Here is a 14,855-nt window from a genome sequence, read left to right as displayed (position 1 = left end):
ACACCACAGTTTAGGTAATTCTCTAACCTTGAGATAGAAAACTGCAACTCAGAACAAACAAAAGGAATGAAGGGTGAGTATGTGTGCAGAGAGGAATCAGTGGTTAGTTGGATGATGACGCTGCTCTGCAAACCCAAGAATGACAGAAAAACATGTGTTATGTATGAAAGAAAGAAAGAGGAAGCGAAACAAAAACAAAATGAGTAGCTGCAGATGGGGCAATCAATTATGAAACAAGAAATGGTTAAATGCAGATCAAAGGCCACTGCAGTCAAAGGCAAAGCAGATACAGACTTGAACTGGGAACACTTAAAAAAAAGGACCTCTCCTTTTTTTTAAAGTTTTTCTTTGGACAGGATGGGAGAACCAACCCGAGAAGGAGTGAGAGCGGCGGTGCTCAGACTGAGAAGAGGTCATGCTGGGGATGACGCTTTGGACACGAGCCGAGTATTCTGGATAAACAGATGGATGATGAAAGAAGAATGATGATGACAAAACTAAAGGGAAAAAGAAAACAAGCAATACGGGGTCTCGCCTGCGGAAAGAACAGGAAGGTAACTGACAGATATTTTCCATGTGTGTATATATATATATATATATATATATATAAAAAAAAAACACTCATTTCAGTTACCAGTTTAAACATCAACCTGTAAGTGTTGATGTGCATGCTTACCTTTGAAATCTACATAAAAACCATAAGTGAGACAGTTTTGTCTTTAAGGTCTCCAAACAAGTCAAGAAAAAAGGATTTCTATGATACAGGAAGTTGAAAACAAGCCAACGTGGGTCTCATTTACTTCACATAAACCATACACTACATTTCTAACTCCTAATGGTGTTAAACTGGCATTCAGCACTGTGTAACGTGGACAATTGCTTGCACTTTAATGGCATTTAAGTGAGCTATATTGTTGATTCTAGAAACCTCTTTCTGGCTTTAGTTATCTGAGGGCTCAGCTATCACACTCTTTTATGTTGACTTTCTTGCTGCTCTGCAGGATGTCTGATGTACTTATCTAGGGACAGTCAACCTGCTGGACTGGAGAGAACATTTCCTGTTTAAGCCTGAATGATGGGGCCGATGAGGTGACATTCAGGAAATGAGATAAGGACAGAACAGTGTTTTCTGAGAGTCTATGTGTACAGTGCATGGCTGGTGGCATCGATGTTACTCTTTAGTACATGTTCTGCCCTGCATTTGCTGCCACGGAAACAAAGATTACACACAACTGGTACAATGAATGATACTGACAATATGCAACTTAAAATCAAGCAATGACCAGTAAACAATGGGATAATTTTTACTGGATAAAGGATTGGTTGTAGAAATAATGAACCAAATGTAGTTGTGGGTGCTTCTTGGAAAAAGTTACAACCAAGATTCAGCTCTGTGCAAAGCCTTATGGGAGAATTTTAGGGTGTGAGCTCTATGGACAGCAAGCGGGCTTTCAAATAAAAAGAACGGTTTAACATCAGAGTACAATGTCTTTTGCCTCATCATACTATGTAAAACTAAACAATGAGGTTTCCTTCTGCAAGTAAAGGCGAAGTCTGGATGTCGGTTAGTCACATCTGTGATCTCAGCAGTCTGTCACAAAGTGTGCTACATTTCTTCAGTGTTGGGTGCACTTAAAAAGAGCTGGGGCAGAGAACAGTGCTGCGTCTGTGGAAATACTGGATTGTAATATTGTTTTTGTTGGTTAATATTTTTTCATTCTGTAGAATCTATAGAAATCTGTGAGGCCACTTAAATACGTCTAAAGGAAAATCATTCTTTAAATTAAAAGGTACTGAGGTCACAAATGGAGTGATTGTATCAAGATAAAATAATGTTGGATCTTACCAGCCACTCTTTGAGCCACCAGACCTTCCACATTGAACACTTCATCTTGCTCCGTATCTTTTGGCTGGGGTGATGCTGAGGCAGCACTGGGGCTTCTCTGGGGCTCAGAAACTTCTGCAGACTGGGACAATGTGCTTGGTGGGTAGCTAGTGACGGGTTTGAGCTGGAATTGACCACCTGCAGCCGGAGAGGCTTGTGAGGAAGGACTCATCCCAGCCCTTTCAGATGTGTAACTCAGAGATCCCTGAACAGGTGCAGGCTCTGGTGTTCTAGGCTTCCCAGGTGATGTCTCAGAAGGAGGCGAGTGGCTGGCCAGACTGGATGTGGGGCCAGAAAAGTGGGTACGAATGTTGGCATCTGCCTGGGAGGAGGGCCTGGGTTGGCTCTGAGAGAAGGACGGCTGGGTGGTTACTACAACACTGTTTTCCCGCAGTGGAGCACTTTGAGACTTTGGCACCAGTGAACGGCCTGGTTCCAGGTCCAACATGAGGAGATTAAGGGTTTCAATAGATTGCTCAATTTCTTGCTGGGAGGCGCTGTGGCGGTGAGGGAATTGTGGGAGGCTGTGGTGACTGGGCATCACTGCTACAGAAGGAGGTGGACTAAAAGTAAGGCCGTCAGTTACTGGCTCCTCTGGTACACCAAACTGCTGCCAAACATTGAGGCCGCGCTGGACGGCCTCCCTGCTACTGGTGGTGCGCGTGGGAGCTTGTGGCATAGAGTTTGGCTCTGCTCCAAATGACTGAGAGCGGTACAAATTGCCATTCTGGGTAGCTATGTAATTACCCGAGGATGGGGCTGAATCACTTTGGGTCAAAGTGACAGGCTTGTTGGATATACCAACCTGTGGCTGGACAGTTTCCAGAGGTTTTTCTGGGACACTGCGCTCCAGATACGGCACATGGTCCTGGCCATTGACAAGTGACTCAGGCTGGTAGTAAAGATCCGCTGGTGTAGCCCGACCATCCGTGGAGGAGAATGTCCCTAGACTGTCCACACTGTTGCCCTCTTGACTGGTAGGCAGCTCATCATCTAAAATGTCTGTCTCACGGTCAATGCTACTATGCCCATTGACATGGACTTGGGCAGGCACCAGGTGAAGCATACCTCCAACAGCAGAGGTCGGGGTGGACAGGTAGCCCTGTCGATGCATGGGCCCTTCCAAGCCACTAAGCAGCTGATCCAGCTCCTGTTTCTCTTGGGGACTGATTGGTTGTTGTACAGGTGGGGCGTGGTGATGAACTGAGGGTAGCTCCTCACCTACAGGAACGTGTGTCTGGCTCACTGTGGAAACCTGAGGAGCTGCTGCTGCTTCATCAGTTCGGTCGGTTTTAATGGAGGCAGTAGAGTTTCCTGAGTCGCTGCTCACTGACAAGGCATGGTCTACCGCAGGTAGGGCATGTTCAGCAGCAGTGGGCGGGAGGCCATTCGCTGTGACCGTTCCTTCAACTGACTCCTTTTTGCGAACTTTGGCGTAGAGGCTGCCGTCCAGGGGCCCTTCGGTATGGATGACTTCTAAAACAAACAAGAATGACAGAGGCTCATTAGAGTTAAAAAAACAAAGATGACAATCAACAACCATTCAGCTTTCCTCAACCCTTTCATTTTCAATTGCCGAAGTACTTTCAGAGCCAAAGTACTTTGGCTATTGCAGAAATAAATGTGTAATCCTCTAAATATAGGCACACAGGATTCATCAAGACACTAAGAGGCAAAGTCAGGGACTATCACAGAGGGAAGCAGGGCTATCTGGAGATTGTGTGGGCACTGCCAAAACAGCTGCAGTTAAATTAAACACTGGCTCATGTCCACCTATTCTACCAGCTTCAGGAAATGAGCAGGGTCTGTGGCATGCACTGTGGAAAAAAGATGAAATCACAGGAGCTGCCTTGCACTTTCTCAAGCCAATTGGATATATGTGTCACCTGAGGGATACCGGCATAATAGAAGATGAATCACTTGTTGATTTTATTTGATCCCCCCCAACTGTGAACAGGATCAGCTGATGTAGAAAACGGATGGTTTAATGGACATCACAGACTTTCAATCGACTGATTTGTTGTAAGGGTGAGTATGTATATATATATCATGAGCTTGGATGGAATACTGCAATGTAGATGGTGTTCACTGAACACAAATGCACATGCACATACACTGTACATACTGTACATGCAGTGGTGTCCCCAAATGGGGGCCATGGCCCCTACGATACAGTTGCTGTCTCAAAGAGGCTGTGGGTGAGCTCACTGTTTAAGCTAGCATGAAGGTAGTGCTATCCTATGAATTCTAAGTCATCCATTGGTACCATACATGTCAGCATAGTTGTCAGGAAGGGGACTGACTAGCGCTCCAAAATAATGCAAAATTTATGCAAGGGAAACCCACAAGTTTCCACTAAGCTTGAGAAGTGTTGTTGCCAGATGTTTTGTTTCTTACAATCAAAGTACTCCATTGAATGAAAGTTGTATATTTGTCTTTTTAAAGGAAAGGACAACCAGCCTACATTTGAAAAACAATGTATCTCCAGACACATGCACAGATACATTTTAAAACAGGATTGTTGTGCAGCTCAAAATGTTAACTATACCAGTAGTAGTCTTTGCACATCAGATAATCAAAATTATTAACTGTAAAGTTAGAAATCAAAGTATATGATTCCTTAACTCCCATATTAAGATAGTTTTAAACTAGCCTATATAATTCAACAGCATAATAAAATTCCTGAAATTCAGTTATGGCTTTTGATTTTCATGTGCCACCCCTAAATTTTTCAGGGGCCCCTTCTGGCCACCCCTACGAAAAAGTTCTGGGGGCACCCCTGCATATATGGCCATGCACATAACCATATACACACAGCCACACCCAAAGCCCAGTGTAGAGGAAGTAGGGTGCCCCAATCAGAAGAATTTAGTCATCACTGGAAAATCAGCCTCACTGAGTAGAGAAGGCAAGGAGGCTTTTCCTGGCCTCCGAAACCCAAAGCAAAACAAAAGCTCAACGTACTGAAAAGGTTGACACACACACACACACACATGCACAAGCTTACATGTACTTTTTTCCCTCCCTCCTGCATTCTCTAATACAGCCAACATACTGCATCAATACTGACAGATTTATGTGTAATGTCTGAACAATCACAACTACCTCAGCTCACTCCTCCACACCATTAAGTAACAGTTTGTGTAGTTACGCATTCAACAACAAAACAATACCTTGTCAAATAATTCCTCTTCTACTGCCCATTAAAGTTCGCAAGAAACCTCATAACCTCAGGATGAGGCATGTCCTGATAGCCAAATCAGATTCTACAGCTGGGAAAGGAGTTGCACAAAGAAGCTGTCTGTGTCTCTGTAACTTATAGATATCTCAAGCTCAGCTTCAGTGAATACAGGGCTCTGTAATGGAGCTTGGTGGGCGTACACAAGCTGGGTACTGCAAGGTCTCCTTGGCTGGGCCCAGGGCAACTTGCCAAGGGAATGGCGCACTGTAGCGGCTGCACTGTCAGGCTGCTGATGGAAACAAATCTGGTGGCTCTCGGTCACAGACAAACACAGCGTATGTTTTCCACTACTAATCTGTTAGTGAGTTTACTTTGATTGGTACACTGGTTTACCACGTGAGGAAAAGAGGTTATGGTTGCTTCTAGCATGTCAAGTCTGATAATGGCTTGTTGTAGGGCTGCATAACATGAGGAAAATATCCAATAACATTGTTGAATACCCTGATATTAATGTTAATTGTGATAAATAAACAGATAGTGTGAAGTCAGTTCTTGACTCAGACTTTCACAGTACCTGTGCTCATACCACCTCTTCGTTCCTGTATCCAAAATTTGCCAGACAGCTAATGTGCTATTTTCTTAAGACATCATTTCCTGTCATTCACTCTTACGTCTGCACTCATCAGCCCATTTTACACAGACATTGTGCTGTAGGTCCGCTATGAAGTCCCTTCTTTATGCTGCCTTTGCATTTTTACACAGAACCAACAATGGCGGCATCATGTCACTCCAGTGTGTGATTTTAGAGAGGATGCCATCATTGGGGAAACAAAAAAGGTGTGACAAACAACACAACAATGTCAGCCTCTAATGTGACATATAACAGATGCATCGGCAGCACTTTACAAACAATAACAATGGCTTTAACATGGCAATAACAATCATTTACCGTCCCTGTTATATGGCAGCTAATCTTGTCCTTTGCTTGGAGAGTAAGTAGCAAACACACCTCAATGTTTTCCCAATTTGAGGACATTTTTGCAGCGGTTCTTCTTCTTTGAGTTAGCTGCTAACTGCTACCACCTACTTTTTAAATCTCCCGCGTGGGTTGCATGCATAACATGTCATCAAAATGTCACACCCCTGCCGCCAACTATCCCATTCTGCCAGCTGTCTTATTTATACTGACATCGTTTCAGCGCTCTAACTACCTCTGATGCTGGCTTATAGGAGAGACAACATTGTCCCCCCATTGCGCAATTCTACCCTTTATACACAACGGCTAAGCAGTATAACAACGTAAAATTCCCGCCATGAAGAGGCAGCATAAAAGGAGCTATCTTCTGACCAACCAATGTCTGACAGCGAGGGCTCTGTCTGATTGGCCAGAGAGTTAACAGTATGGTGCTTATTAGACCAAATACCACCTACAGATATAAATATAATACCTTCCTACATTCTAAGTGCAACATCGAAGTCTTACGCAATGTATTTATCGCACAAGTTGACATCATTATGAGGATTTAGAAATAAAAAAATAATATATTGTGCAGCCCTAGTCTGTTGCAGTATCACCTGCCATTTGGACAAAGTATCTTCAGTGTCAGTACATGTGATCTAGTCTGCTCAGTATAGCTGTCATGATTATCATAATCAATAGAGACCAGAGCTTAAAATGATAGCCACACAAACTTCAACTTCTAATTTTTTTCTCCAAACTTTAAGGCTTTTGCTAGCTGTTAATTTAAAATTCTCCACTTAAGTCAATGCTGTCTCCCCTAAAAAGTTAACTGCTATGATAGGAGGCTCCAAATCAAGTCATCACAACACATTTATACAGCTCGTGAAACTGCAAGTATCAAGTTTGGGACTGTGGCTGCATTCCCATCCTCATGACTGCACACACTCTTTTAATGCATCAGTCATGTAGATAAACATAGACAGAAGTCGTGAAGGAAGAGCTCCCTTCACTTTCTCCATTTCAGTACCTTTATAATCATCTACCCCTTAGCCAAATGAGACTTGTGCGATTAGGATGATCAGTCACACAGCTCAGCTGATTTCACATCCTGAATGTCTGAACTACAACACTTTAACAAGTCACATTAAAAGTATGTCAAAGCCTTGTCAAAGGAAATAGCAGAAACACCTCCACAGGAAGAGGTTCCCCTACCTGTGTAAGCAGTGGATGAAGGTACGGTCCCAGTCTAAGCTATGAAAAACCCTGCAGAGTAGCCCCCGGGGTGGGACATGAGGGATTACAGCAGGAGTTGGGGGGAGTTGGCTTTAGCTACTGTTCCTTCTCCTCCCTCTCCTGAAAAGCTGTCTGGCCGGATCAGTAGAGCTGCTGCTGTTGCTTGCTGCTCAGTGGCTCACACTAGTCTAAAGGCTGCTCCCGCTGTGTGTGCGTATGTGGGAGGTCTATCACAACAGCCTGTTTGGCAGTGCATGTGGGAGGTGGGGGGTAAGGGGCTATTGAAATCCAGCATCTAGAGTTTGATAGAATGACATCAGTCCCTTTAAGTTGGGCTCTCTCACACACCTACTTCCTAGATGTACAGTTTGTTACTTGCCCCTGTTGTGCAAATAAAAGGTTTAGGCTATATTCCAATAATTGTCTACAAATTAAACTGTATATGACTTGTTTGAGATATACCTGAAAAAATTGTGTTAAAAAACATAAGGCATACACCAACATTTGTAGAAATAAGCCCTTTCCATGCACACATAGGAGAGATGCCCCTCCTTTAGCCCACTGGTGTTGAAAACACTCATGTAATGGAAAGAGTTACTTCGTCCAACAACAGTCATTTAATGAGCTCTCTCCAAGCTAGGAAGCAGGGAGAAAACTCCACCCTGCTTCAGGCTGATGGAGAAAACAGAAAAGCTTAGTGGGTAAAAAACAGAAAGATGAATACATTGAGCGGCTGTTGATCTGATCTGATTATGTCAGTTTCAGTTATATTTGCTTTCAGTAGCCTGCCACCCATTGACAGGTAACTAACCATTTAATTTTTAAGGAAAAAAAGCAAAAAATGTGAAATACAAGAGGCCTTTCCCTTTAGTCCAGTGCTACATTGAGTCAATGAGCTTTAGCGCTGCATTTCAAAGTGCTGTCCATTAGAGGTGGTGAAATTTGAATGTTTTGTGATGTAATGTTAAATGTATTGCCTTTCATTTTATTATCTATTGGCTTTGCTGTGTTAACATATGGAAACATGGTGCCCACCCTCCAGTTTCCACTGGTTAGCAAGCCTTGGTTACTCTGCACTGCACACCACCTGAGATCGGGTGGGAGCTAGTTAGCAGCGCCGCTAAATCAGCAATTACCATTAATAGTGCCATCCTGGCATTTTGAGCTGCAAAGACCCTTTCTAATTTTCAACTCCATTTGCACCAATAGCTGTGTTGACACTGCTAATGATGCTCACAGAGCAACAGTGATAACATAGTTAACAATGATTGAGTGGGTTTGCTCAAAACTGAGCCATTTATTCACTGAGGCGACCTATAGGAAGACAAGAGGGTGGGCACAATGTTCCCACAGCAACGCTGTTGGGTCAGGACCACTGATGTATACAGCATTGAAGGCAGGACACCAGTCATTTCTATGAAAGTTGCTTGCCATTAAGTCAAAAAAAGCTCCATGTCCGCAGTATGAAATTACACAGTTGATCTGCACTGCTTCCACATTATTGGACCCATAGAGCAGGCCCATTAAAGGCCCACTAACTTGAACGGGGATAAAAAGATTTAATCTTGCAACTCTTCTAGACTTTCGAAATGTTATCGGACCAAATATATCAAATCCTGATATTCAAATGAGTCCACGAATCGACGAATATGCTGTACCGCTACCTTGCTCCCACCAGACTCAGGCAGTGCGCAGTGCAGTAAACTGAAGAGTAGCATGCAACATGCGTAACCGTTCAAAAAAATCCTCTGCAGTTAACTGATTAATGATGGCTGACTGTTGACATCCCTAAATATGATGAATAATAAAAGAGGCATTCAATGTCCTACTGGTTAAAACTAAAAAGGATAGTCAGATGTAGATGATTTACAGCAGTTATTCACTGGGATGCAAGAATGGTTTACAAATGCAACATAGAGTAACTTGTGCTAATAAATACACAAAACACAACCTTTTTCCCACAGTTTGAAAGCTCTCCAGTCTTCTGTTCATATCACCTAGTCATCTGTACACATTAGCATGCAGGACAGTCACTTTACTGTTGCAGCCACAATCCAAAACAATTCCACATTCGTCATTCAGGCTGATAACAATAAACATGTGACTCTGGCCTCCACAAGACGTTTTTTTCCTATGTCCACCCTTATTTCAAGCAGATCCGATGGCAGTGACATGATTTTTGATTACTGTGATAGTTTTTCCTCATTTGACTCTCAGATGGTCACACCAACTCTCTTCTTTTCTCTCTTTAAACTCTTTCTTCTCTTACTCTCTCTTTCTACCCCCACATCCTTCTCCTGGCCTCTCACTCTATTCTTTCAGTGATGATGATGATGTTGGTAATGAATGCAATGAGGCCAGCTGTGGTCCTATGGTCCAACTCTCACATCAAATGAAAGCCAGATTCAGCCGGCCTTCTTTAACTAGCTCATGTCTTCACTTCAGAGACGACGTGACTGATGAGCAATCCACAGGACCCCATTTGTACTACAGGAAATCTAATCCGTCACTTTTTATGCCAAGCAGACTATTTATGTTGAGACTGCTTCTGTGTGTGGTGCTATGTCTGCTGCTGTTTTCGTTTGGTTGAAATGAACACACGTAAGCCTCTACAAATAACCTTTGACGGTGTTCCTTCATGTGATAAGAAAGGGCATATGTATGTGTGATATTGTACACTGTGTGTGTCCACGTCAGTGTGTTTTTACATACACCCCAGGAGGGAAATACTTGCTCTGTGATCCCAAGCACATTAGTCAGAGGAGAATGTCTGCAATCCCGACCCCATTGCCCTAACTAATTATACAACAGCAGGGGAGAGCGAACCATGTGTGACCAGTCTGGAACAACCAATTGGTGTGTCACAACATCCTCTGCATTAGAAATGCTTTGATTTATCAAAGAATGCTTTAAAAAGCAGCATCAAGTTAAAACAAAAGCATATCATGATCGTAAAATGCAGTATGAGGGCATTCAAACTGTTCTTCTCCCACACATGTGCAAGTCTGGACAGTCACAGGTAAAAAAAAAAATATATATATATATATTGCAGATGCACAACACCATAGAGCAACACTGAACTCTACAAAATATGAAGCTGTAGGTGGAAGGTGCTTGCCAGATATTTTGAGATCCTGTGGGCCAGATGGTGCAACTGTGTGACCTTTTGATCTCCAAACTTTGAGCTCTGACCCCTGTGGCAGTAGATCCCCTTTACAGCGGATATAGCATGTTTCCCCTCTAACTTACATGGACAAACACACCATGTGCCACCCTGCTCATGTGTATGTGTGTGAGAATGTGTGGGCATTCCACAACAGTTGAGGGTTCGTGTCTGCTGGCCACAAGTGTGACATTAATGGAAAGCAATGATGAAACATTTTCTGAGAACATCCCCTTGGGCTCCAACTGCTGCAAGCGCTAATAGCCTGACAAGAATAAAACTCTTAAGTGTATTTACATTTAAAAAGCCTGAGAGAGTAAAAAGCTTCAGTAGCTGTATGTGACAGTCCAACAGTATGTAAGTATAACCTGGTGCCGTATTTGGTTAAAGTTAATGGCTGAACTATTGATTTGGCAACAAAGCATGCCTGTACTGTATGAGAGGGCTCAAGGACAGCTATTAAAGTAATACTGTGGCCTTGTAAATGATCTACACAAGATGTTATTACATCTTTTGATGTGGATTCATTTGACTAATGAAGATCAGAGAAGATGAACTAAAAGAGTCAGCAGAGACCTGATCAAATAAAGCAATGAAATAGCTGCCCTGTACTGTAAGTGGCTTACCGATTGTGAAAAAAGTTGGTGACTACCATACAAAATTAATCACTTTGAAGCATTTATGTTACTGCAAATTAAAAATCTGTCAGACGATGCTAGATGCTAAGGATGCTAAGGATGCTAACACAAGACATTGACATCTGGATGGGTATTCTCAGCACATTAGCCGAGAAGCACACCAGGATATATGGTATATTTAAATACAGTTTAGTTATTGCCAACATCAATAGCCCCAAAGCGCTTAGTCAAAAGTAAGTACAGGAACTCATTCTAGCTTAATGAACATTTGCCCTGCAGCTCATTAAATATACATCAAAGATTACTGGGAATCAATGTGTGAGTGCAAGCTCGCTAGGACCGGGGAAACAAAGGCCAAGGTAATGGAGGGTGGCTTGGAACAGAGGCAGGATGGTGTTTGATATTGATATTCTGTTCACCTTCAAACACTGCCCTTATGGTATGGCTAAGGCTGTTATTTTCTATAAAATGCTTTAAAGTTGAACACAAGGGAATTTCTAAAACAATATCTCTCATATCCGAGTGTATCAAGGCCTCCGTATCTGAAAGTGCCATACAGCAAACTGCAACCTTCATCAACTAGTAACTTGTAGCCATTATCGCTCAGAGGTTGGGACTATATTTAGCACAAATACTGCTGAAAACAAACACAAATGCATAGATACACACACACACACACACACACACACACACACACACACACACACACACACACACACACACACACCATGTGCTATATATCAGCCAGACAGTTCATCCATGCAGAGCATTATGTTTCACTCTGGATGAGCTGTGTCTCAGGAAAAGTCATCAGCGTTCGTTAGCAGCAGGGTTGCGTAGGGAAAATCTTGAGGGCCAAATGAGGAGAGCTTCTGATGAGCTGGCTGTAGCTATCTCGCTCTAGGTGAGGAGAAGCTTTGATCGGCTAACTCTTGCTAGCTTTGGTCTGGAGAGACCTCAAAGACGGATTCGCTTCATTTTGCCTGAAGCCTTGATAGTTTATGCAGATCCTCCTCAAAGCAACTCTCGTCAGCTCTTGTGCCAATCAACATTGTGGTAAATGCTTTAGACACAAACTGGTCTTGCTCCTGACCAGATACGTTCTGATATTAGAGCTATATGAATATGACACTATACACTGAGTTAAACTGTCAAAAATCTTTTGTGTACTTTCAGGTGATAAAAACATAGTGATTATAGGATGTAAAATTGTCCCAAATGACTGCTTTTATTCTTCACATAAAAATGCAAAACAGACAGAGAGAAAGGTTAAAAAACACTTGTCCCACTCTGAGGCATTTATCAGGCGTCTGGTGGTGTTTTTGTAGCTTTTTGCTCCAACCTGTTCAGAATATTTCTTGACAGCCTTTACCAGTTTGAAAAAGAGATGCTTTTAATGACTTCAGCTCACAAGGATGGACAAGAAAGGACAAGCAAGGACAAGCAATGATGGCCCAAATCCTCTTTTTTTTTTCAAATTTCCCTGACAATTTCTCCCCAATCTGGACTGGCCAATTTCCCTGTGCTTAAATTCATTGCACCGCTTTATCAATCCGTTGGCCTTCACATTGTGCCACCAGTCATTTCTTCGCACCTGCCAGCAAGGACCGAAAAGATGACTACGATGGTGTAACACTCGCAGAGGTTATTGGTATCTCTTCAGATACCAACCCTACCAATGCAGGTGTCTTGAACAACCAGTAGGAGTCACTAGTGCAGTGACAAGGGCTTGGCTTTGTGTTGACAGGAACACATGAATAAATCTCAGGTACTGCTATCAGGAGCTGAATGAATCTTAAACCAACTATACTGTCCTATATATTTTTTTTTTGGCTGATAGGTGGTAATACTGTAAATGGCCAGAAAAAGAAGTGGGTATACCCTGTATACCTGGGTATACCTTCCACTACACCACTGATAACGATGCTTTTTAAAGTAGTGCTTCTTGTATAGTGAAGAAAACTGTTATGACAAAGACCAGGAAAGGCCGGTACATGAATAGAACTCTCTTTAAAAAGAAAGATAATAACAAGGGAGAAGAGGCCAGCATTCCCAATGGAGCCAAAATGAAAGCGTTTGAGTTCATGCTGAAAACATAGTCCCTTTTGCCTTGTAAAGTTCATCTTCCGTGTCCGTCCACCCCTTGGCTCAGGAGGGTTCTATTCAGAAGGTTGAGCGACCCATGCAGAAGGATGCCCCAGGCCAATAACACACTTGTAAGCAGCAGGGCCTGTCAAAGAAAGTGCAACTCTTGGTCTTATTTTTCCATCCTTGCTTTTACTTGATTCCTAGTGTCTTCTTAGTGCAAACACTTGAAGGACTAACAGCTTAAGGGAGGGGGTTAGGGGGCAGAGTTAGTGGGACCAGTTGCAGGTGCCTATGCAAAGCTTTCCTACATCAAGCAACCTGTCAGCTGGAAGCAGGTAACTACCATCGATTTGACCAGACTTGGAAATGTCTTAGTTAAATACCATGTCATCCATGAGAGAAAGTTAACTGTTTAATGAGATAAAGTGATTTCTAAGGGTCCCCCTCCTACAGTGCAAAGACATCAATACTGAATAAAAGATCTTATGAGAAAGTAATGATGATAAATTACATCCTGGCTCTGCATCCCCATTTTAGCCAGATCAGCTGTGTAAAGATGGCTCCAGAAAAATAAAAGTGGGAGCCAACAGCTGGAGAAAAGCTGTATCCACTAGGAGGTAACAGACCACTCATTTATTCCCTGATCTTATGGATGGCAGATAACCCTCTCACCCAGGATTAGCCATGTCCTGCAAATATCTTTACAATACTCATCCTTTAGTACCATACCATATATTTTCCTGGGTGAATTCCAGCTTTTAAGAATCTGTGTATGACAAAAGTCTCTGTCTGAGAGTTGAGGCACACAGATACTTCCGACTTGCCCAACAGCGAGTGGCTGTCGCCTAGCAGAAACCCCTGTCCCTGTGCCCCCGCGGCCACAGTCCAAACGAGGACACTCCGCAACACAAGCCGCTTGTTCACTCTTTGTGTCCGATGCAGTCTTTCCTAGAAGGCCTTTATTTCTTTCTGTCTTGGCTGTTATGCAATCAGAGTTGTGCAAAGTTTGGAGTCAAAGCAGCCTAATCCGCCCAAAGCCTCGACTAGACTGAGGGATTGATAGCATGATAGCCTGTTGCCAACACAAAGGACCAGACGTTTCACCTCTGCATCTTCTTGGTGGAACGCCATGGCCTGACAAACTCTATGTTTCGATGAGATCACATTTTTATGGAGGAAGTTGGCTCATAGTGTCACTGGTTGTCAGGTTGTCACATTTGGCAGAGAAGTGTCAGATGTGAAGAAGTTAAAGGCAGCAGATATTATAAGAGGTGAACAGCTGCTGTCCAGAGCCTCAAATCAATTATTCACAAAGACATGTACAAGTTATTCTCATTTTCATTTAATCATGACAAAACTCATCTGGAACCGTATTGCTAAAGTATCTGAACAACATCTGCAGATTGTATTCATGCTATCCTCTCTTATCCTGCTGAAGGACCCATGAGCAAGATGCTAACTCCAATTACTCTGCACCTGACCTCCACACTGTTGGGGCCAATCAAAGACTTTCCCTGTGAGATCAATTCAAGTATCAGATTATTATCACCATTTGAGCACTATTTTTAAAAAGTAAGAAAAGACATGAGAGCCATGGCAACATTTGAGTTGGAGAACATCAAATTGATATTGAGATTATTATTTTGAGCCGAGAGAAGCTCAAGTACCAGGCGAAGTCAAATACTTCATGACCAGGGATCATTCAG

The 14,855-nt window shown here is 42.8% G+C and overlaps 1 protein-coding gene across 11 annotated transcripts in view; it reads right to left on the bottom strand.

Moving 5' to 3' along the window:
- Positions 1 to 14,855, bottom strand: part of tns1b (tensin 1b) — a 229,803-nt gene that overhangs the window by 22,399 nt on the left and 192,549 nt on the right. For all 11 annotated transcript variants that reach the window (XM_050048049.1, XM_050048047.1, XM_050048053.1 and 8 more), the window contains one exon: positions 1,847 to 3,361. In XM_050048049.1, the coding sequence (XP_049904006.1) occupies positions 1,847 to 3,361 (1,515 nt within the window). The remainder of the gene's footprint in view (positions 1 to 1,846; positions 3,362 to 14,855) is intronic.

This window comes from Epinephelus moara, chromosome 7, assembly GCF_006386435.1.
Source record: "Epinephelus moara isolate mb chromosome 7, YSFRI_EMoa_1.0, whole genome shotgun sequence".
In the NCBI taxonomy this organism is placed as follows: Eukaryota; Metazoa; Chordata; class Actinopteri; order Perciformes; family Serranidae; genus Epinephelus; species Epinephelus moara.
Note: the sequence above shows the minus strand (reverse complement) of the source record. Positions and strands in the feature narration are given on the sequence as shown.